Below are 22,465 nucleotides of genomic sequence, written 5' to 3'. Positions count from 1 at the left end.
TGATGTGCTGGAAGAGTTCTTTGGTTTTTCTTGCCTTTCACTTGGCTGAGAGGCTAGGAAAGGCATTTTTTTTTTCATTTCTCTTTTTTTTTAATTCATTTTTTAAATTTCCATCCAAGTTAGTTAGCATATAGTGCAACAATGATTTCAGGAGTAGATTCCTTAGCGCCCCTTACCCATTTAGCCCGTCCCCCTTCCCACAACCCCTCCAGCAACCCTCTGTTTGTTCTCCATATTTAAGAGTCTCTTCTGTTTTGTCCCCCTCCCAGTTTTTGTATTATTTTTGCTTCCCTTCTCTTATGTGCATCTGTTTTGTATCTTAGTCTTATGATATTTATCTTCCTCTGACTGACTTATGTTGCTTAGCATAATACCCTCCAGTTCCATCCATGTAGTTGCAAATGGCAAGATTTCCTTCTTTTTGATTGCCAAGTAATACTCCATTCTATATATATACCACATCTTCTTTACCCCTTCATCCATCGATGGACATTTGGGCTCTTTCCATTCTTTGGCTATTGTCGATAGTGCTGCTATAAACGTTGGGGTTCATGTGCCCCTTTGAAACAGCATACCTGTATCCCTTGGATAAATACCTAGTAGTGCAATTGCTGGGCCATAGGGTAGTTTCAGTTTTAATTTTTTGAGGGACCTCCATACTATTTTCCAGAATGGCTGCACCAGTTTGCATTCCCAGGAAAAACATTTTTAAATTGAGCCCAGTGCAGTTTTCTTTGATTTTGAGACATTCAGGAATACTTTCATGGCAGGTTAACTTTAACCTATATTTATTATATTGTATAATTAATCTCATGAACTCTATCTCACTCTGGACAAATCCAGGTTTCCTGAGTGTGACACACTAAGGATCTTTGCCACAAATAAAATGTTGTGTATGTGTGTGTGTGTACACACTTGTGAAGTTTTAAAGTGTTTAGTTGAGGCAGCAAATTTTAATAAGGAGTATAAATATGACATATTAAATATACTCAAACCTGTGTTCCCCAAAACTGACAAAAGTACATAGTTATCGGCTCTTGAAGTTGCTCTGAATTCACTGATCCTATTATGCAAGTGGTTGACAGCTGATTTTTTTTTGTTGTTGTTCCTTTAAGGAGATTTCAAGTGGTAACTTTAATGCTTTATGTTAACTACATCGAACTTTTTTTCTAGAAATCATTTCATGTGAATGAATCTGGGGTTATGACTATAATCGTTTTTCAGTGTTCTCCTGTTTTTTTTTCTTTTCCTATTGCATTAACTGTGACTTCAATATAATCAATTCATTCATTCAATAAACATTTCAAGCCCAATTGTGTGCATTTTGCATTAATTACTATAACAACTATAAAAATTGTTTAGCCTAGTTTAGTGTAACTTGGGGCACTAAGCCAATACTCTGGCGTGCTGTGTCCCTTTTACATCTATTGGTTGGAATGTTTTAAATTAAGACTAGAAGAGAAACAGTTCATGTGATATTTGGCATGAATATTTGAAACGTCAGTGTTGGAATAATGTATCCTGTTTCTTCACTGAGTTTTAGCGATGATTCCCTAACCCAAGCCTGGCTTTTATAGCTGTGCTTTTGACTTAATTTATAATTGCATTTTAAAAAGTTCTCTTTGCATGTGTAAACATTCAAGTTTTTCCTCTGCCTTTGAAGTTTTTGTTGTATCAAGTATTCAGGACATTAATCCATGTTTACAGTGTAGAGATTTTTTTCCTAACATTTAATTAATTGTCATGAGAACCAATACGAAGTTTTTGCTTCATAACAGGTGTGCTTAATAATAATTGGTCAAATATTTTCCTACCTCAGGGTCTGAGTGAGTGTGTATATGTGGGGTGTGTGTGTGTTTGTCTGTGTTGGGGGGGGGTATTGTTCTCTGGAATTGGGGTCAGGTGGTTAAGATGAGAATCAAATTAGTGCTTAAGGACTGAGAAGATGAAGCCCAAATCTTGAAGTACAAATTTTGGTTTCTTGGACAGTCATGGCTGTTGTGGGTTATTCGTATATATATTGGTATAACTTTTATTGCAATATGTTTGTCTATACCTTTATCGTAATGGAGACCAACTAAGTGGATTGGTAAACCCTGTCTACATATTTTCTAGAATGGGAAGCTGTTTGTCCATACACGCAAAAAATAACTGGTTTGGGAATATGGGATTCACAGGGTGGGGCAAGAGTTCATAGTTCAGAATGTTTGAAAGACACATAACTAGAAGGCACATGACTAGAGCCATTAGATTGGAATATGGGAAAACAGATTCTGGCTCATTTCAGGGAATGTGCAAAGAGTTCATGAACTATGGCTTAGTGGATGCTAGGGGTGGATGGAACGATGAAGTGGGTCAGGTGTACGAATTCCCTTCCAAAGGAGGATGTCAGAAAGACCATGAATGGGACAGAACATAGGAATTTGAGCAGTGGACCTGGGAATGAGGATTGGACCAGATGATCTTTAGGTTCCTTTCCAGTCCAGCCACTCTGTGATTTTTTAGGACATATTATATCCCCTGAAAAGTAAACAGTGAAGACACCAGCCTCTGAAGGGAAATTTCAGATTCAAGAGTTCAGGGTGCCCAGTGGTTTTTTTCTCTCCCATCTTCTGGAAATCCTCTTGCAATTATACCCCCTCTTCTACAGAGTCAGCTTCTTTCTCCATGTAGGAGCATCTTCATTTTTTATCAGCTGCCTTAAGGTGCGAATGAGAAACAAAATCCCTCAAGCCAAAGTAGCCTGCCAGCTCCAGTCCAGCTTCTCTGCTCTCCGCTCTGGTGGAACTCCCAAAAGAGTTGTCTCTGCCTACGGTCTACCCTTCTTGGTGCCCCTCCTCAGCCCTTCGCTCTCCAAAATCATTTCTGTTAAGTTCACCAGAGACTTCCTCTGTAAACCAATCCCGTGGCCGCATCTCCATCCTCAACTTCCTGAGCCTCTGCACTATTCTGCATCATCCACCCCTCCCTCTTCTTAAAATGCCTTCTCGACTTCCACTTTTCTGCCTACCTCAGTAACCTGTCTTTGGAAGTTCTCTACATTCTGTGGTGGGCCAGCTCCATCCTTGCTTGACTCTTCTCCACACTCTCTGGGCAGTGTTTCTTAACCTGGCTTGGGCTGCTGAAAATGTGCGAGTGGGTGGGCCCTGAGAACTCAAATTAATTTAGAATCCCCAGGGAGGGCCATGAACATCAGTTGATAAAATGTTTTGTTTCTATGCTTTGTGACCTGACTGCACTAATGTGTGGCCAGCATTAAGAATCCAGGTGATGTTATCAGGTCCCATGGAATCGATACCAAATCCAGGTAATGACTCCCAAATTAATATGTGTAATACATCTCTCCCAAGTGCCAGGTTATTCGATTATTCTGTTGTCTGCTTTGCCCTTCCTCTAGGGATGGGCACCTTGATTTCACCTGCCCCCTTTTGCATCCCAACCTTCTCGTCCCCTTTGATTGCCCTTCTCAGTCAACACATTGGGTACACAGTGCTCAGGCTAAAAGCCCAGGTGACCTCTTGAGTTCCTTCCTTCCCTCGGGGCTACCCAGCTAATCCAATAGCAAGTCCTGTCCATTTTCCTTCCACATATGTATCTCCCACCTCTACCTACTTCTTCTGCTACTATCACTCCCCTTGTGCTTTTGCCTGCCTGCCTCGGCCACTTTGCCCCATGTAGTCAGAATGACCTTATAAAACCCAGCAGACTGTTGGGGTGCCTGGGTGGCCCGGTTGGTTAAGCGTCTGACTCTGGATTTCGGCTCAGGTCAGGCTCTCACAGGTCATGGTTTTGAGCCCTGAGTGAGGCTCTGTGCTGACAGTACAGAGCCTGCCTAGGATTCTCTGCCAATCAATCAATCAATCAATCAATCAATAAGATTCTCTGCCTCTAAATAAACAAACATTTAAAAAAAAACCAAACCCAGCAGCCTGTGTGATTTCCTTGCTCCCCACCCTCCTATGTGTTCCCATCACAGTCAAAAAGGCTGCACTCCTTACCATGAGCCACAAGGCTCCCTTGACATGGCCCCACCCAACTCCCCAACCTCATCTCTCAACACTCCCGCCTCCCTCAGTCCTGTCAGGCCACACTGCCTCCTTGCTGTTCCTCACACTTTCCAAGCTTGTGTCTACCTCAGAGCCTTTGCACCCCCCCTCCCTCTGCCTGGGGGGTCCTTGCTCCCTACCCCCTGCACTTGTTCCTTGGCTGTCTCCCACTCTCCTCTCAGGCTTCTGCTCAGATGTTGCCCCGGGATAAGGCCCATCCAGAATGCTCCCCTTTCGCCTCCCTCTGTCCTTTCTTCTCATTTATCTCTGTTTGACATGCTGTGTTTCTAGCTGTTTCAGTGGAACTTTTTGCACTGCTCTATCCCAGCACCGTAAACCATGCCCGTACCTAATAGATGGCCAACATACTCTGAAAAACAGAGCGCCACTCCTTGAGGCCTGGTCTTGGAACCTTGTGTCTTGTCACTCCTGTGGCTCCTGACGCCTTTTCTCACCTGTGAGCAGGACCATGCTGGCTGTAGCCAGAATCCACTGCTAAGTTTATCTCAGAATGTACTCTCTTCTGCTCCCTCTTGTGTGGGTCCCTGTCTGCTCACAGAGAACTCCAAAAATAGAGAAGGATGGGAAGAAATAGAGCATTTTAGTGATAGGTGGATGGACACCCTTCTGTCTCTTCTCGTCTGTTCAGTCAAGTCCCTACCGCTCCTGTTTTCTACATACAGACTTTTCTTTGATGATCTACTTTCCTGATTATCTTCTAGCTTCTCTCTGTTCCCTTTCATCTCCTTTGAAGTCCCCTGCCTCTTCTTTGTCCCTTAAATATTGATATGTTAGGGCTTGGTCTGGCTGTTCTGCTATTCTGACTCTACTCTCTTCCTCGGCCATCCTACCCATTCCTGGGCCTTCAGATCCCCTAAATGGCAGTGACTTCCAAATTTATATTTCAAGCCCAATCTCTTGTCTAGGTTCTAGACCTGCATGTGCAGCTGTAGAATGCTCCACAGCACAACTGTCTCACAGACAACTCAATTTCAGTGTGAAATGAGGTGAACTGACCTTCTCTCCCAGTTTCCTCCAGTAGATTATCCAGCTGACTATCCCGAAACCTGCAAGGAATCTTCCCCTATCTCCCCACTATGTCCCATCCATTGCCAATATGATCAATATTGCCAATGTTAAGTAGCTGTAGGAATGCCTGGGTGGCTCAGTTGGTTGAGCATCCGATTCTTGATTTCAGCTCATCATCTCATGGATTGTGAGTTCGAGCCCCATGTTGGGCTCTGTGATGATGGTGCGGAGCCTGCTAGGGATTCTTTCTTCTTCTCTCTCTGTCCCTCCGGTACTCTCTGTCTCATTAACTTAAAAAAAAAAAAAATCTATATATCTATATCTATATCTATATATATATATATGTATATATATATATATATATATACATACATACACATAGCCATAGAATCTGTATACTGCTTCTCACTGTTTCCTGCCACCAACCATGACTAGGCTACCACCATCACCTCTTACCTAGATGACTTCAAGGACAGACGGTGTGCCCCACCCCCACTCCCACCCCTAGGGCAGTCTGGCCTCCTGAGCTGACATTGGTCTTTATAAAATATCCATCTGATTGTGTCATCTCCTGACTAAGATGCCTTATTGGAATTTTGACAGAGTCTAAACTTTTAAACAGCGCTTATAGGAAGGATCCTTAATAACCTGTTCTCAATGGTGCTATACCTGTTGGAATTTCTTGGAAGTATCTGCTTCCCTCCTTCCACACCCCCATCCCATCACCCCGGCACACACACAGAACCTCCTCTGGCCCCTTGTGTATCATGAATCCTCAGGGCCACCATGGGGCATAGTAAGACCTCAATAGATATTTGTTGAGTAAATGTGGGAAGGTGATAGCCCTGGATTGTAATTGTCCTTGTCCCCCAGTTCTGATTTGCCTTGCCTTAAAAACTGAAAGGTTTCCAGAGTCAAAAATTTCTGTTTTGAGGCACCTGGGTGGCTCAATCGGTTAAGCATCCAACTTCAACTCAGGTCATGATCTCATGGTTCATGGGTGTTCAAGCCCTGCATCAGACCCTGTGCTGACAGTACAGAGCCTGCTTGGGGTTCTCTCTCTCTCTCTCTCTCTCTCTCTCTCTGTCTCTCACTCTGCCCCTCCCCTGCTCACTCTCTCGCCCTGTCTCTCAAAATAAACATAAACAAATTTTTTCTATTTTGTTCAGTAGTCCTAGGTATGTGTTTCCCCTCAGCTCTGTAGTTTCCAGGGGGTTATTTAAAAAAAAAACAACACGGAACTAAGAGAAGTTTGTGGGCATCTTCTAGCAAATCATCTGTGCTCTTTGAATGGCCATTGAGTGCTGTGCTTAGGAGGCTGCCAAACAGGGCAGAGAAAGCAAACCACCCTCATGACCTAGTGGCAAGCGGGGAGGCAGACTGGCCACGGCATGTGCCTCTGTGGTGAACTTTTTCAACGTGAGTGTGCGTAAGCCAGGCTCCAAATACCTTCGACTTGCTGTGACTTGTCTGAACTGTTTATTGAATTTTTTAAACCTGTCTGGGAAGGAGGCTAGAACACAGTGTGCCTTGGTCTTATCTTAAGTTGATCTTATTTAAAAGGAATAGACAAGAACTTAATCATGTTTAACTTGTAGTGATATACATAGGACTTTCGGTCTCCGTTGTCAAGAATCTAAAGGAGAACGAGGAGGGGTTTTTTCCTTAGAAGACCCTAGTCTGTATTTCAGACTTCCCCTGCGGGGCTGGGAGCTACTTACTGGGTGAGGTTTCCCCCCTCCGTCCTCTTCAAACTCCTACCTGGGGGCACCTGGATGGCTCAGGTGGTTAAGCATCCAATTTTGGCTAAGGTCTTGATCTCATGGTTCGTGGGTTCGAGCTTGGCTTTGGGCTCTGTGCCGACGGTATGAGCCTGATTGGGATTCTCTCTCTTCCTCCCCATCTCTTTGCCCCTCCCCCACTCACATGTTTTTCTCTCTCTCTCAAAACAAATACACTTAAAAAAAAACAAAAAACAAACCAACAACTCTTATCTGTAACCTCTTCAGGATGAGGATTGGAGGGATCAACCGTCAGTGCTGAGTCAGAGGGTAAGCCAGAAGAGAATGACACACTTCCTGCCCTAAGTTCTAGGGAGTTTTTCTGGTTTGTTTTCTGTTTTGCTTTGAAGATTCCCTAAGACAGAAGATTGCCCTGACCCGTCTTTGGATCAGCAACCTCTGTTTATTTTTGTGATCTCCTAGGATATCCACCCTGCTCTACCTTCTTATCACTCACAGGTTTTAAAAACAAAAAGCTTTTTTTTTTTTTAATTTTTTTAATGTTTATCTATTTTTGAGAGGAGAGAGACAGACAGACAGACAGAGCACAAGCAGGGGAGGGGCAGAGAGAGAGGAAGACACAGAATCTGAAGCAGGCTCCAGGCTCTGAGCCATCAGCACAGAGCCTGACGTGGGGCTCGAACTCACAAACCACGAGATCATGACCTGAGCCGAAGTCAGCCACTAACTGATTGGTCCACCTGGCACCCCTACAAAAAACTTTTTAAAATCTTTATTGCAAAAGTTTCACATGCTTGTGTCATATATCTATCAACTACAATTTGACTCAAAAAATGAAAAATGGGAGCGAGGGGGAAGGGAGAAAAAAAAGATACTCCTCAATTTCACCACCCAGAAAAAAAGTTGGTGAATATCACTCCAGGCTTTTCCTGTACGCCTCTAGTTTTTCTCTACAAAAATTATATGGTACTTAATAAAATTTCTTTTATATATTGCTTTGTAGCCTTTGTGAAGAGTTCCCATCTTATTAATTACTTGACACGATCCTTTTGAAAGACTGTATTACATGCCATTGTACGGACGTGCCGTAATTCACTTCAGCCGATCCTCCGTTTGGACAGCGGGGCTGTTTCCAGGCTCTGGCATTATTAGAACCCCACACAACTCCCTCGTACTACAGCTGCCCACACTTGTCCCTGTTTCATTGGAGGTATTCTTGGAAGTGGCTCAAAGGGCGTGTGGAGTTTTCAGGTTTTGATCTTTATTGCCACTTTGCCTTCCAGACAATTTGACCTGCTTTATATTCCCACCGTATAATATAAACTTCTCACCATGTCCTGTATGGCACTGTCTGTGCTGGCCCATGCTTGACTCCCATCTGCTCCCCACACCCATCTCCCCCATGCTTCCCCCATGTGGCCACACTGGCCCCCTTTCTGCCCCTTTCCCCCCCGAAGCATACTGACATTGTCCTGTTTTGGCTGGAGTACCTGCTCTTCCCACTGCCTAGCCTGCTTTTCCTCTGGCTCTTGGCATTGTCCTCTGAGGCCACCTCTGCCAGGGTGGTCTCCATCACACCCCGTTTGTTTCCAGTCTGCCACTGCTCACCATCTGCCCTTTTTTTTTTTTTTTTTTTTTTGGTTTTTATTTTTGAGACAGAGAGAGACAGAGCGTGAGTGGGGGAAGGGCAGAGGGAGAAGGAGACACAGAATCTGAAGCAGGTTGCAGACTCCCAGCTGTCAGCACAAAGCCCGATGTGGGGCTCGAATCCACGAACTGTGAGATCATGACCTGAGCCGAAGTTAGATGCTTAACCAACTGAGTCACCCAGATGCAACCCCCCCCCCCCTCCGCCACCGCTTCTTTTTTCTTTTTTTCATTCCATTGTCCAGCCATCCAGGCATGGACTATGGTTATTTTTTTAAGATTTATTTATTTACTTATTTATTTTGAGAGACAGAGAACAAGCATGAGCAAGGTAGTGGCAGAGAGAGAGAGGGGAGAGAGAGAATCCCAAAGAGGCTCCATGCTATCAGCACAGAGCCTGATGCGGAGCTAGAGTTCACCAAGCCCGAGATCATGACCTGAGCAGAAATCTAGAGTTGTATGCTGAACCAACTGAGCCACCAGATGCCCCACCATCTTGTCCTTTAATTATTTGTGTGTTTTGTTGGCTGCCATCTCTTCCCCCTACCATTGAAAGTCAGTTCTGTAGCTCAGGCTTCCTCATGTATTCTCCTCCCCACCGTGTTCCCAGCATCTAAGTCCATACCTCGCATGCAGTAGGTACTGGATAAATGCGGGTTGATTCTGTTGAATGAATGGAGAAGTCTCCCTGACGTCCAAGAATGTGCAGTGTAGTGTGGATAAGGAAATGTCCAGAGCAGGGGCTATCCCTTGGAGCAAAATGTGCTGAATGCTGTACGAAACTTCCGAGTGGCATAGGGAGACAGAAGTGAGAGCTGACCACTGGCTCCGAGCATCACCCAGGCCCCGCGTGAGCTGAGCCTCGGGCTCTGTAATTGATGATGGTGGAAAGGACCCAAGGGGCCGGGGCATGGGGGTGAGTGGAGGCCCAGTGGGAGGACCATGGGAAGTACTCTGCGGCCAGGATTCAGGGCCACCTGAAACCTTGACATGCCAGTGTGGACTCTGACCCATGAGCAGCAGGGAAGCACTGCACGTGGCCCCCCAGAGGGCGACATGGTAAGTGATGATGTGGAAGCACCTTTTAAGCACCAAACACCTTCTTGGCACAGGTGGTGGTGTTAAGGTGACAGAGCCACACTAGGGGAAGATATCCTGGGAGGGTGACTAAGTGGAAGGAGAAGGAAGTTCAGGCCAGAGGATGACACCTGGGGGACAGGGAAGGCCGGAGGGGCAGTTGGGGAGGGCGGAACAGGAGGATTTGGGGGAGGGTAGGGGGAGTGAGGGGTCCACAGTGACGCTGAGTCTGAATGACCAGTGGGTAGGTGAGATACAGAGCCCCACAAGAGAAAGCTGTTATGGAGCGAGGAAGCATACGAATCTAGTTTGGGTCCACCCCTTTGCTGGACCAGTGAGCACTGTGTAGATTGAACCCGCTCATGTGCCCTCCTTTGCCCTGAAGAACCTCGGGTGATGAGAACATAGAGCAGGGGGGCCAGAAATATATCACAGGATAGGGGTCTTGGGCTCCCATGGCCCCCTTCTCATCTGACAGCCCAGTGGGAAGGGGAAATGGGGCTCCAGCCTCCCCCCAGGGGATTAGAGGTGGTTTGCTGACCGTGTCCACTCCCAGTCACACGTGGAAGGAGTGGTGTCAGCTTGCCGTTGGGTAAACGTGTTCAGTTGTGAGGCTGAGGAAGATGGTACGGAGGACAGGTGGCTGTGTGTTGGCTGCATGTGCACAGGCACTCTGGGGACATATGTCACCCTGAAGTGGGTGACACAGCACCCTTTCCCTGCAAACGGGCAAACCCCATGTGTGTTTCTCCTGAAGGGGAATATCTGGGAAATTTTACTCAATATGTGGCTGTAGTTTCGGATTATTCTCTAAATTGAAAAGTTTTTGAATGTCAGTGTTTTAGGTTTGAAAATAGCCACAGGGATAAAAACTACATAATGACCAAGCTCTCTCTCTGAAGGAAGAAGGGCAAGTGGAACTGCGTGCTGGCATCCCCTGGAAAGTTGTCTTTTCAAGAAACCACCTTGGGGCGCCTGGGTGGCTCAGTCAGTTAAGCATCTGACTCTTGATTTTGGCTCAGATCATGATCTCATGGTTCATGAGTTCGAGTCCCGCATGGGGCTCTGTGCTGACAGCGTGGAGCCTGCTTGGGATTCTCTGTCTCCCTCTCCCTGCCCCTCTTCTACTCGCTCTCTCTCAAAATAAATACATTAACATTAGAAGGAAGGAAGGAAGGAAGGAAGGAAGGAAGGAAGGAAGGAAGGAAGGAAGGAACCGCCTTGTGCCCCCTTTAACGCAGGGGTTTAACAGCATCCCAATGAAAATGAGATGAAAACAGCCAAAGCATGGTGGGAAGGCAGCAGGACTTGGTGAATGAGTGACCATCAAGCTGAGAGCGGAATCAGCAGTGACCACAAACATGGTAGTGTTGGAACCCAGAGAGGTTAAAACCGAGAGGAAAATAATTGGGTTTGGCAGTGGAGGAACGCTGAGGAATTCAGCTCGGGAAATATCAGATGTTGCCTATTAACTAGAAATACTAGAAATTTATAGAGAAATTGACTCGGCAATTGGAGGGTTTTTCCTTGGCAAATGGAAAGTTTCATTAGTGTAGTATTTTATCACTAGGGATCCTGCTCAGTTTTACATGCGGGTTTGCAGTGGAAGAATGCTATAAAGTGTCAGGACTCCGTTTATATGCATTTCAACAGAAAGGAAGCTGCATTCAAGTGCCAGCATATTTACTGCAGCAGACGCTCAGTGTTTTTTGCCTTGTAAATGCTGATCTTAGTGTTTTCATGGGTGGTGCCGGTGCGAATAGGGCTTTGTGTCTGAGGAAGACAGACATAAATTTATGCTCATTCTGAAGTCCTAGGATCCCGTTCTTACCACAGCTGCACAGCTAACCAGCCTAGCGGTGTGATTTGGGGCACGGCTTTCAGCTTCCTCAGTCTGCTTCATTTTTTTTTAATGTTTACTTATTTTTGAGAGAGAGAGACGAGAGACAGAGAGACAGAGGATGAGTGGGGGAGGGGCAGAGAGAGAGGGAGACACAATCTGAAGCAGGCTCCGGGCTCTGAGCTGTCAACACAGAGCCCAACATGGGGCTAGAACTCACGAACATTGAGATCATGACCTGAGCTGAAGTTGGATGCTTAACCGACTGAGCCACCCAGGTACACCAGGCTGCTTCATTTTCTTTGCTTGTGAAGAAAGGTTAGATGATATCAGAGGTCTTGCCATCCCTGAAGTTGTGTGAATTTTAAGAAATAAAAGTGGTGTTTTTTTTTCTTTTTGTTTTTTTTGGCAGGGTGGGGGCTCTGAGTAGCATTTTACAAAATTTATACTTAAACCGTAGAAACTACATACGATCTGATAGAAAGGTCTGCCTTCCCACACTTTTTTTAAAAACTGTTTTAAAAATGTTTGTTTATTTTTGAGACAGAGAGAGACAGAGTGCAAGTGGGGAATGGGCGGAGAGAGAGGGCGACACAGAATCCGAAGCAGGCTCCAGGCTCTGAGCCATCAGCAGAGACCGATGCAGGGCTTGAACTCATGAACCATGAGATCAGGACCTGAGTTGAAGTCGGATGCTTGACCCATTGAGCCACCCAGACCCCCACCCCCACCCCGCAACTTATTTTTTGTGCAGCTCTTTTCTGGGGAAGGCTGTGAACGGCAGCAGACCTCATAACAGATCTGAGAAATCTCCTTCCCAGTCCTGTTCCGATGCCAGCGCTGCCCCTTCCCCCCGCCACAGCTCCAACTCACCCTGTTTCACTTACCGCTTTCCTGGCTTTGAAAGGTGGGTTAGCAGGTGTTCTTTTTATTTTCTAGACACTGACCTATTTATGCTTTCTGTGGTACGATATTAGGAGAAAAAAGCCAACAGATTTGACTCAGGACATCCCTGGGTTCACAGGCTGGCACTGCCCTGAGCAGGCATGTTACATTTAGGGAACTCCCTGTCCTCACCTGTGACCTGGACAGCAGGGTGCCCACCTCCTGAGGTTTTGGTGAGGACCGGGTGAACATAGGGAAGACATCACACACACTCGCTGGCATCAAGAGGGTGCCGGACACCGGCGAGATTTTCGCAGCCTTGTCTAGGCACAAACCACGGGCTTCTCTGCCAGTGCAAACCTCCCTTGGTGAGAGAGGGTGAGTCCGACCGCCTGCCGTCTCTGCGACAGCGTCTGTGCAATGCTTCTGGAGTACCTTCCCAAGCTCAGGCACTCACTCTTCTAGAATAACTCCCACTCAGCCCTGCTTTGCCCATGACTGCTTCCTCCTTGAAGAGGAGAGGAGGGTCAAAGAGAAGCAAGTCAAATTATTTGGGGCCGTGGCTTTAGGGAGGCTGCTGAAAGAGTTGAGGTGGCTGGAGGAGGCAGAGGAGAGGAGGTCTGGAGAGGACCTAAGGCGGGGACAGGGTCATCATTCTTCGTGGCAGCCATGGTAGCATATCCCAGGAACTAGGGAGCGTCTTGGAAAGGCCAGAGCATGAAGGTCAAAGTGTTTTGTAGACATTTCCAGTTCTGTCTCTCAGGCTGTAAAATCGGATGAAGGAAACAAATGCAGGTATCTTTTTCATGCAGGCACCAATTTCACGAATGCTCTGGTGATGAATGTGCTGCTGATAAGGATGTGGGTGACTGTCAGGCAATCTTGTTCGCGGGGGTATGTCATGAGCAGTCGATGAAACTGGGCCAGAGACGGTGTGTGCTCCGGAGATTTTTCTGGGAGGGCAGGGCTTGCAACGTCCTGTTGACTGTGCTGCTTAACCTCTTTAGCTCTGCCAGTCTCTTTGGAAATTGGGATTGCCACCCACTTTCCCTGGGTGTGGGGACAGTGAAATGATTTCAGTGATAGTGCCTTGCTCTGAGATGCCTAGATAGCACAGAGCACATGCATACCTAAGAAGAGAATCTGGTTTTCTACCTGCCACTGTCATGTGGCTGCAGATCTCATAGATGGACCCAGACTTGCCTAACGACGACTTATTTAGGATCACGGTGAAACTCCAGAGCGCTTCTGTCATCAGCGGTGCCAGGAGCAGGTGACTGCAGGCGTTGGGGTGCTGAGAAGCTTGCTTCAGCTGCAGAGCTGTGCTCACCAGAAAAGATGTCCATGTGCATTCCCTAGCAAAGCTGGATCTGGACAGATTCCTCGGTCCCTGGGCCCCCAGGCAGGGTTTCCAGGGCTGTGTACTCTCCCTTCCCTGCCTCAGAGCAGGTATCTCTTTTGGTATGTCTTTCAGGTTCCTCTCTGAATTAGTGATGCTCCGGCTTTGGGACACCACCACAGTTGTTGGTCCTTGAATCGACCTTGAGTGGCTTAATTTGCAAGTCCTAAGAAAGCATACAAGAGCTGTATTCGTAGCTACAAAGACAACTGAAAAGAGTTAGATATTGGTTTTTTAAGTTTATTTATTTATTTATTTAGAGAGAGAGAGAGAGAGAGAGAGAGAACCAGTGGGAGAAGACAGAGAGAGAGAGAAGGAAAGAATCCCAAGTAGGTTCTGCACTGTCAGCACAGAGCTTGACATGGGGCTCAAACTCATAAAACCCCGAGATCATGACTTGAGCTGAAACCAAGAGCCAGATGCATAACCAACTAAGCCACACAGGCGCCCCTTACAGCTTTTTTTTTTTTAACTTTATTTATTTATTTTGAGAGAGAGAGAGAGAGAGAGATAGTGTAAGTGGGGGAGGGTGGAGAGAGAGAGGGAGAGAGAATCCCAGTCTCCACACCTGTCAGCACAGAGTTCATGTGGGGCTCGATCCCATGAACTGTGAGATCACGACCTGAGCTGAAACCCACAGTCGCATACTCAACCAACGAAGGCACACAGGCGTCCCTTAAAGCTTTTTTTTTTTTTTCTGTAAGTTTGTTTATTTATTTTGAGAGAGAGGAGAGAGCGCAAGTCGGGGAGGGGCAGAGACTGAGAGGGAGACCGAGAATCCCAAGCAGGTTTGATATTGTTTTACATAAAGCTGTTTTGTTCCATGAATCTTCCTGATCTTTAGTTCTGTGGCTCTTTCTTCCCAAATGAAGGAACTGAGCTGAATATTTTAACTACAGATGCTGGGACTTCTTGAAGCAGCAAACTTTGAATGGATCCGAGCCTATAAAATCGAGGCATTCTGGTCTCAAGGGAGAGAAGAGGGAGGGATGTCTTAAGGATATGCCCCCTCCCCCCCCCCCGCCCCATCTAGTTTGTTACCCATCCCGATGTGTTGATTTTATTCTCCATTGCTGGAGAGCTTTCTCCAAAAGCAGAAATTGGCCCTCCCTGACTATGCCTGGAGCATGTGTGACAGGGCCCTGCCACCATGTTGGCCGCTGTGATTCTGTACGCCTCTTCCTCCAGTCTTCTCTCCCCTTCATGGTGCTGCTTCTCCTCTCCAGCAGTGGTGGACAGAGTGGTTCTTGGCAGCCACGTAGCCATGCAGCTATCACCAAGGTAGTATTTTAAGGAAACATGAGATAACAGTTCCTCTGTTTAGACGTGGTATTTGTGCTCTTTACAAAAACTGTGTAGCTTGGAATTGCCAATGCGTTAGTGTCTGCAAGGTCGTAGGGATTAGAATCTTTTTAAAAAATGTTTATTTATTTATTTTGAGAGAGAGTGTGGGAGCAGGGGAGGGGCAGAGAGGGAGGAAGACAGAGAGTCCCAAGCAGGCTCCGCACTGTCAGCGCAGAGCCTCACGTGGGTCTCAAACTCCTAAACCATGAGATCATGACTTGAGCTGAAACCAAGAGTCGGATGCTTAACCATCTGAGCCACCGGGTGCCCCCCCTAGTGATTAGAATCTTGGGCTTCCGAGAGGAATAGTATCTTGGTATCTTCTCTGACCTTTAGTCTCTGATGAAGTTGTCATGGCATTAATGGGCCAGTGAGAATTTGGGGACATAACACAAGGAATGAAGAAGGATGGTTTCTAAGGTGTAAAGTTCGAACCATCATGAGGTAGTCACATGATAATGTAGGCTATAAAAAAAATAAGTAATGGATAATGTGTTTGTAAATTGGCATTGATTTGGTATCTCTTTCAGGCTCCTCTCCAAATTAGTAGTAGGCATTTGGTTTATAATTCAGGTCAACAATAATGCTCGTTGCTATTTAATCCCTCACTGTACATCCTGTGGTTCTCTTTACGTCCTGATAGGGATTCTGTGAGGTAGATGATGTTATTCTTATTTGAATGAGAATAAAATCGCTCAGAGAGGTGAAGTAACTTGCAATACTATAAAACCACTATAAAGTGGCAGGGCATCTGGGTGGCTCAGTCAGTTAAATTTCTGACTTTGGCGCAGGTCATGATCTCGCAGTTCATGGGTTCGAGCCCCTCATTGGGCTCTGTGCAGACAGCTCAGAGCCTGGAGCCTGCTTCGGATTCTCTGTCTCCCTCTCTCTCTGCCCCTCTCTCATTCTCACTCTGTCTCTCTCTCTCAAAAATAAACATTAAACAAAACAAAACAAGAAACACCCAGGAAGTGGCATAGCTGGACTGTGAACCAGGCCTAGCAGACTCCAGTATATTTGTCCATTGCATTCCACTTGGCTTCCTTTTTGCCGAGTTTCTGGTAGGCTCAAGACAGTGTTATTGCTATGGAGGATAAAAATAAAATCAAGAAACCTACCGTGTATGGGGCACCTGGGTGACTCAGTTAGTTAAGTGACTGACTCTTGATCTTAGCTCAGGTCACGATCTCACAGGTTTGTGAGATGGAGCCCCGCATTGGGGTCTACGCTGACCGTGTGGAGCCTGCTTGGGATTCTCTCTGTCTCTCTGCCCCTCCCACAATCATGCATGTGCTTGTGTGCACCCTCTCTCTCTCTCCAAATAAATTAACTTAGAAAGCAAGAGAAAGTAAGAAAGAAAGAAAGAAAGAAAGAAAGAAAGAAAGAAAGAAAGAAAGAAACCTACCGTGTAGTTGGGAATAAGACAGGTATGCCCCTAAAGGTAATTCACAGACAACCTGTGATAGGTACCCGGAATGTGTTACCAAGGAAGTTGAACTGAGGTGCCATGGGGGTTAAAGGGAGAGGCTGAGGGGCTCCTGGGTGGCTCAGTCAGTTAAGCCTCCGATTTCGGCTCAGGTCATGATCTCACGGTTTGTGAGTTTGAGCCCTACTTCTGGCTCTGTGCTGACAGCTCAGAGCCTGGATCCCGCTTCGGATTCTGTGTCTCCCTCTCTCTCTCTGCCCCTTCCCTGTTCGCTCTCTCTCTCTCTCTCTCTCTCAAAAATAAATAAGCATTAAAAAAAGGGGGAAGAGGATGAGATCACGCATGTTGGGTGGGATGCTCAAAGTCTTCATTGAGGCAGTCCACTTGGAATTGGGCCTTGCAGGACTGGTAGAATCTTGCTCAGTGGGGATAGATAAGGGAACAATTTGTGGGTAGTAGCGATTATCAAATGTACAGGGAAATCAATAAGATTCTAAAGAGACTATTAGATAATATAGATGCATGTATCTTTATATATGTCCACGTGTGTCTTGTGTGTGCCTGGATACAGTCACCCACACATTCTTTATAATGACCTTATATTCTTTTGGGGGCACCTGGGTGGCTCAGTCGGTTAAGCATCTGACTCTTGATTTTGGCTCAGGTCATGATCTCATGGTTCCATGAGCTTGAGCCCTGCATCCAGCCCACACAGACAATGCAGAGCCTGATTGAGATTCCCCCCCTCTGTCTCTGCCTCTTCCCTGCCTCAAAATGAATAAATAAACTAAAAAAAAATCTTAAACAAAAATAAAGACCTTCTATTTTTTCAAAAGCAGAAGACTAATGGTTTTAAGTCACAACATTGTCTAAACTCTGTTCTCCACTTCTACCTAGAACAAGAATATGTCTAAGCAACAGTTACTATTAATAGACATTCATGTTTATACCGGCCAGGTAGGAATGAACTGGTTTTTTTCTTTTGTGTCATTTTTCTTTTCCCCCCAGGCATCTAACTGCTGCCTTTTTTTTTTCTTTCTAAGTATTGGCTCTTCTTTCCTAGCATGTTGAAACGTTAGACTTCCTGTTTCTGCTTGATTTTGAAATTATCTCCTGTTCGCCTATCACAGGTAATCCCTGGGTTTCTGTGTAGACACAGTTTATGGGCAGCCAGTGCAGGCAGCAACCAGTCCCTTCCCATTGTGGATGTGGGGACCTCTCCGGATTCACAATTAAAGGCTCCATAATGCATTCCACTACAGGTGACGAAACCCAGCTCCCAGAATAACAAGCAAGACAGCTTTTAAAGTGACTGCTGTTGACCAGTGTCTTCTGTGCGTTTGTTTGGTAAACGTATGGTGGATTTTTTTTTTTTTTTTTTTTTTTTTAAAGAATGGTATAAATTCTTTGGAATTATTCTCGGGGGAAGGCTGACTCTTCCTGAAAGCAATACAGTTACCATAGAATCCTTATCAACAGAGTGGCCGTGTATGTTCCTCTGGTCTTTGTGACTACCAAGACGCCGTGAAGCCGTCCTTCTGACCGAGGACGGGGGCGGGAAATGCTGAAACTAGGTGAGTTAAAAGTGCCCTCAGACTAACTTGGTGTAATATGTTGGAATTTGGCAGAATGTTCAGATGACTAAGTAATGTGGTGTTGCTGTCTGCAAGGGAATAACATTTGGTCGCGGCTTTGTAAAGTGGTTGTGTCGAATAAATCACTGCTTTTCTTTTTTCTGTAACTGGGTGTGGGGCCCTGGTGTTGAGCTGACGGAGGTATGAAATAGTGTAGGTGGAAAAAATGGCATCTGAAGTTTGCATGTAGATGGTTTCGTCTGTAAACAAATGAAGGATGGAAATGCTTCAGAAATGGGACTCTGAGAAGGTGGCTTAGCTTTTTCAGTTCAAGTTTCTCCTTGCGCCTTATCCATCTGCTTAACTGCAGGACGTCTCTAGTTCCCAGTGCATTGGCCAGTGATCTGCAAACACATGGGTGTTTATTTCTATTCTCCTGTTGTGTACATGTTTGTCAGACTGTTTCTGCAGTCACCATTCTCCCTAACGGCCAATCGACAATTTTACCCAGCATACATATAGGCTCGTGGCCTTTTAAAACATGTCTTAGGCTCATTTTCAGCCATATTTAAAGCTGCTACACATAGCCTTAATTTGATTTTTGAGATTGATTTTTGAGATAAATTGCAAGAGTTTTTGAGCATTGAAATAGAGCATTTTAAAGAGCCTTTAAAGTTACATACAGATTTACACATTTGTTCAAGTCTGTGCATGATATTTGGTGAAGTCTCTCTAAAATTTTTCTGCTCAAAAGGCTTTCTGGAGCTTACACCGAATACAGAGAAGGAATCAGAAATTGGAAGACGTAGGCGGGCATTAGTATATCTAGATTCTTGGCCCATTAATGGAACCTTGGCAGCCGGTGCAATTTCTCAGAGACAGGACTTCTTTTGTACGGAAGTGGTCACCTGCACGTCATTTATGTTAAATGTGCATTTGCCTACCAGATGCCCAGAGCTGTGCGTGTGATTCACTGTCTCCCTTCTCTATATATGCACATGGGCACGGGCGCATTCTATCAAATATATAAAAATGGTTTACGTGCCTGTGACAGTATCTCATGGCGTAGATGCAGTTGAGATCAGCGCCAGGTTCGGCCAGGAAGGTTTCCCGGACGAAGTGAGTTTTGCGGGGAGTTCCAAAGGGAGGTAAGGAACGCATTTTTGGCAGAAGGAAGAAGCGTACGTGAAGCTTCTAGCGCTGGAGTGATTAAGCCAGATGTATTCTGTGAGTGAGCGTGAACCATATGCGAGCGGGTTGAAAATAACCAGGCTAGTAGGGAAGAAAAGGCAAGGCGTACTTGTGGAGGAGGACTGGAGAGGCTTGTGGGGAGCTGGAGTTGTGTGTGTTGCTGGTTTTCACACTTGGATGCCCGCACAAGGCTGGCCATGTCGCCATCTAGTGGAGCCGGGAAAAGGCACCACCACCTCTTGGACCTTCAGGTTGAATTCATCCTGCGGTATCTTAGCAATAGGGAAGCTAAGGAATTTTACATAAAGAATTAGAGAAAGGAGATGGGTGTAACCATGAGCACCCCCCCCCCCCATGATATTAGTTTTGACTCTAGAAAATGGAGCTGAATCCCAATATAAAGAATTTCTCACAGACTATCTGGAGGTCCTGGTGTCACTGAGGGTGCAGGGGGTACCTGGCAGGAAGCAGCATGTGAGAAGTTGTACAGCACAATGAAAGCATACCACGTCTGGCCCTGTGTTGGCTTATTTCATGTGGTCATAGAGTCCATCCCAGTACAGTGGTGGCAGAGGAGAGCTCCCTCACCAGAGGCACCACAGACCTTGGGACTGGAGGACACTGTAGAGGGCCATATACCCCCCTCCTCCCTTCCACGCATGTGTGCCTGCATCCATTCAGCAAAACTTCCTGAATCTCTGTAATGTATCAGGCTCTCTTCCAGGTACTGGGAATACCCCAGTGAAGGGTGCAGATAGAAACCCCTGCTCTTAAAAAAAGAAAGGAAGAAAGAAAGAAAGAAAGAAAGAAAGAAAGAAAGAAAGAAAGAAAGAAAGAAAATAAGGAAATAAAGAAATCCCTTCCCTTGGAATGCTGACACTCTGGTGGGAAAGACAGATGACAAATAAATGAGTAAAATGTATAGTAGGTGGGATACTGTTAAGTGCTAAGATGGGAAGCATTTTTTAAAATCTACAATAGGGGGTAAGGATGGTTGTGCATTTTTGTGGGGTGGCAGGGGTAGAGGATTTGCAAATGTGTGTCCTCGCCGAGAATGTGGTATTAGTCTCTGCTGAAGGTATCAGGAAGCTAGACCTGTGGCTATCCTGGGAAGAGCATTCCAAGCAGGGGGCAAGCAGATACAAAGGCCCTGAGGTGGGAATGGTCCTGGTGTGCTCCTGAAACACAGCAAGGGGATTGATCGGATGTGCCAGAGACGTGGGGAGGGGCAGATAAAGTCGGGCCGTGGGGGCAGTTATAGCGCACTGGACTTTTCCCAGACGTGAGGTGAGAAGCCATTCCATCTAGCCTAATCTTCTCATTTGACAAATGAAACTTAGGACACAGAAGTTAGGTCAGGTTCCATGGCTATCCAGCCTCATGGAGCCAGACAGGGCTGGGATGAGAATGTGCCTCTTAACCCAGCCTTCTTCCTGCCACCCTGCCTGCCCCTGTGGGGACGTGCGACCACACGCAGGCTGAGGCTTCCGAGTGTAGTGGTCCTGAAGAAGCCAGGTGCTGTGGGCTTTCCCGAGCAGCTCTGTTAGCGCCTCCTGGTCCCTCCCTCAGCGTGTCCACGGCAAACACAGAAAGGAGCAGACCTCTTATCTCAGAGGACCCTTCCACCAAATATGCCTTCCTCAGTTTCATAATGGAGAGAAATCCTTGGGGTCTTCCTAGCAGTTCAACCCCGAAACCTACAATCTCAGGAAGACTCCCTTTGTTTGTTATGCAGTTATCTGGATATAAGTTAATGTAAGACGTCTATAGTCTTACGGTGTTGGATCACAGTTCTCGCCATGAGAGTTAGTAAGATTGAATAGTAAAAGTTATTTTATTTTATTTTATTTTATTTTATTTTTTATTTATTTTTTTTTTTTAATTTTTTTTTTTCAACGTTTTTTATTTATTTTTGGGACAGAGAGAGACAGAGCATGAACGGGGGAGGGGCAGAGAGAGAGGGAGACACAGAATCGGAAACAGGCTCCAGGCTGTTTCCATCAGCCCAGAGCCTGACGCGGGGCTCGAACTCACGGACCGCGAGATCGTGACCTGGCTGAAGTCGGACGCCCAACCGACTGCGCCACCCAGGCGCCCCAGTAAAAGTTATTTTAAATGAATTTGAAAATAGGATCTGCCGGTAGGAGAGGTAACCACTGGTTGTCATCAAATGCAGCTGGACCTGGACAGTTTGGCCCAATATTCTTTGCCCTCTGGCTTTGCTGGGAGCCTGGTCAAGCCTTCCCCACCCATCCCTTCTTCCTGCTCCTTTAGATCTTATGACCCTTGTCCTCTGGATGTGGGCCAAATCCTCTAATCTCACTTTCTGGCGAACATCAGACTAGTGCTAAGTATAGAGAACGACCGTGTTGTCCCCCACAGCGTCTCCTCTCCCTCGTCTCCCACAGCCTGGATCCTCTGGACAGAGTAAGAGGAGGTACAGGCACAAGGTTGATCCCAGCGTGTGAAAAAAACTCACCCACGACTCGCTTGCTCCTTCCTTTCTTCCAAAACAAAGCTCTCAGCATAAGTGATGTGGGGTTTACATCATCTTATTTGGCATGTACATTTATTTGTATAATACTTTCGTTTATTTTTTTTAAGTTTATTCATTTATTTTGAGAGGGAGGAAGGGCAGAGAGAGAGAGAGAGAGAGAGAGAGAATCCCAGGCAGGCTCCATGCTGTCGGCACAGAGCCCAGTGAGGGGCTTGAACTCACCAATTGCAAGATTCCTGAGCTGAAACCAGGAGTCTGAAGCTTAACCCACTGAGCCATCCAGTCACCCCTTTGAATAATACTTCCTCTCATTTCCTCCTTCCCTCTCCTCCCTTCCTTCCTTAGTTTCTTTCTGCCAACAGAGGTACTTTCATATGTTCATTTGCCTATGTTCTTTTTCTTTTTCTTTTCTTTTTTAATGTTTATTTTTGAGAGAGAGAGAGAGCACAAGCTCTGGGGGAGGGGCAAAGAGAGAGGGAGACAGAAGGTCCGAAGCCAGCTCCAGGCTCTCAGCACAGAGCCCCCATGGGTGGCTCAGACTCATGAACCATGAGATCATGACCTGAGCCAAAGTTGGGTGCTCAACCAAATGAGCCACCTACCCACCCCAGCCTATGTTATTTTCAAATGAGCTCTGAAATCCCACTACCTTCAACTATCAGGATCAGTAGTTAAGTTCTTTGTTTCTCCCTGGAGCCTGAGAGCACGGTTCCCTGGGGTCTTTTGGTTTGGGATCTTTAGGAGAGTGGGTACTCCTGGGGGTGCTTT

General features: G+C 46.1%; 1 protein-coding gene across 2 annotated transcripts in view; it reads left to right on the top strand.

Moving 5' to 3' along the window:
- TNFAIP8 (TNF alpha induced protein 8) overlaps positions 1 to 22,465 on the top strand; it is a 132,779-nt gene that overhangs the window by 50,902 nt on the left and 59,412 nt on the right. Inside the window, exon 1 of one of the 2 annotated variants that reach the window (XM_058738306.1) lies at positions 17,909 to 18,009. The exons of the other annotated variant lie outside the window; for it this stretch is intronic. Coding sequence (XP_058594289.1) covers positions 17,997 to 18,009 — 13 coding nt within the window. The 5' untranslated portion in view covers positions 17,909 to 17,996. Of the gene's footprint in view, positions 1 to 17,908; positions 18,010 to 22,465 lie in introns of those variants that run through there. 2 annotated transcript variants of the gene reach the window in all.

The sequence above is a fragment of the Neofelis nebulosa genome, chromosome 1, assembly GCF_028018385.1.
Source record: "Neofelis nebulosa isolate mNeoNeb1 chromosome 1, mNeoNeb1.pri, whole genome shotgun sequence".
Lineage (NCBI taxonomy): Eukaryota > Metazoa > Chordata > Mammalia > Carnivora > Felidae > Neofelis > Neofelis nebulosa.
This window is presented reverse-complemented; position numbering and strand designations above follow the sequence as displayed.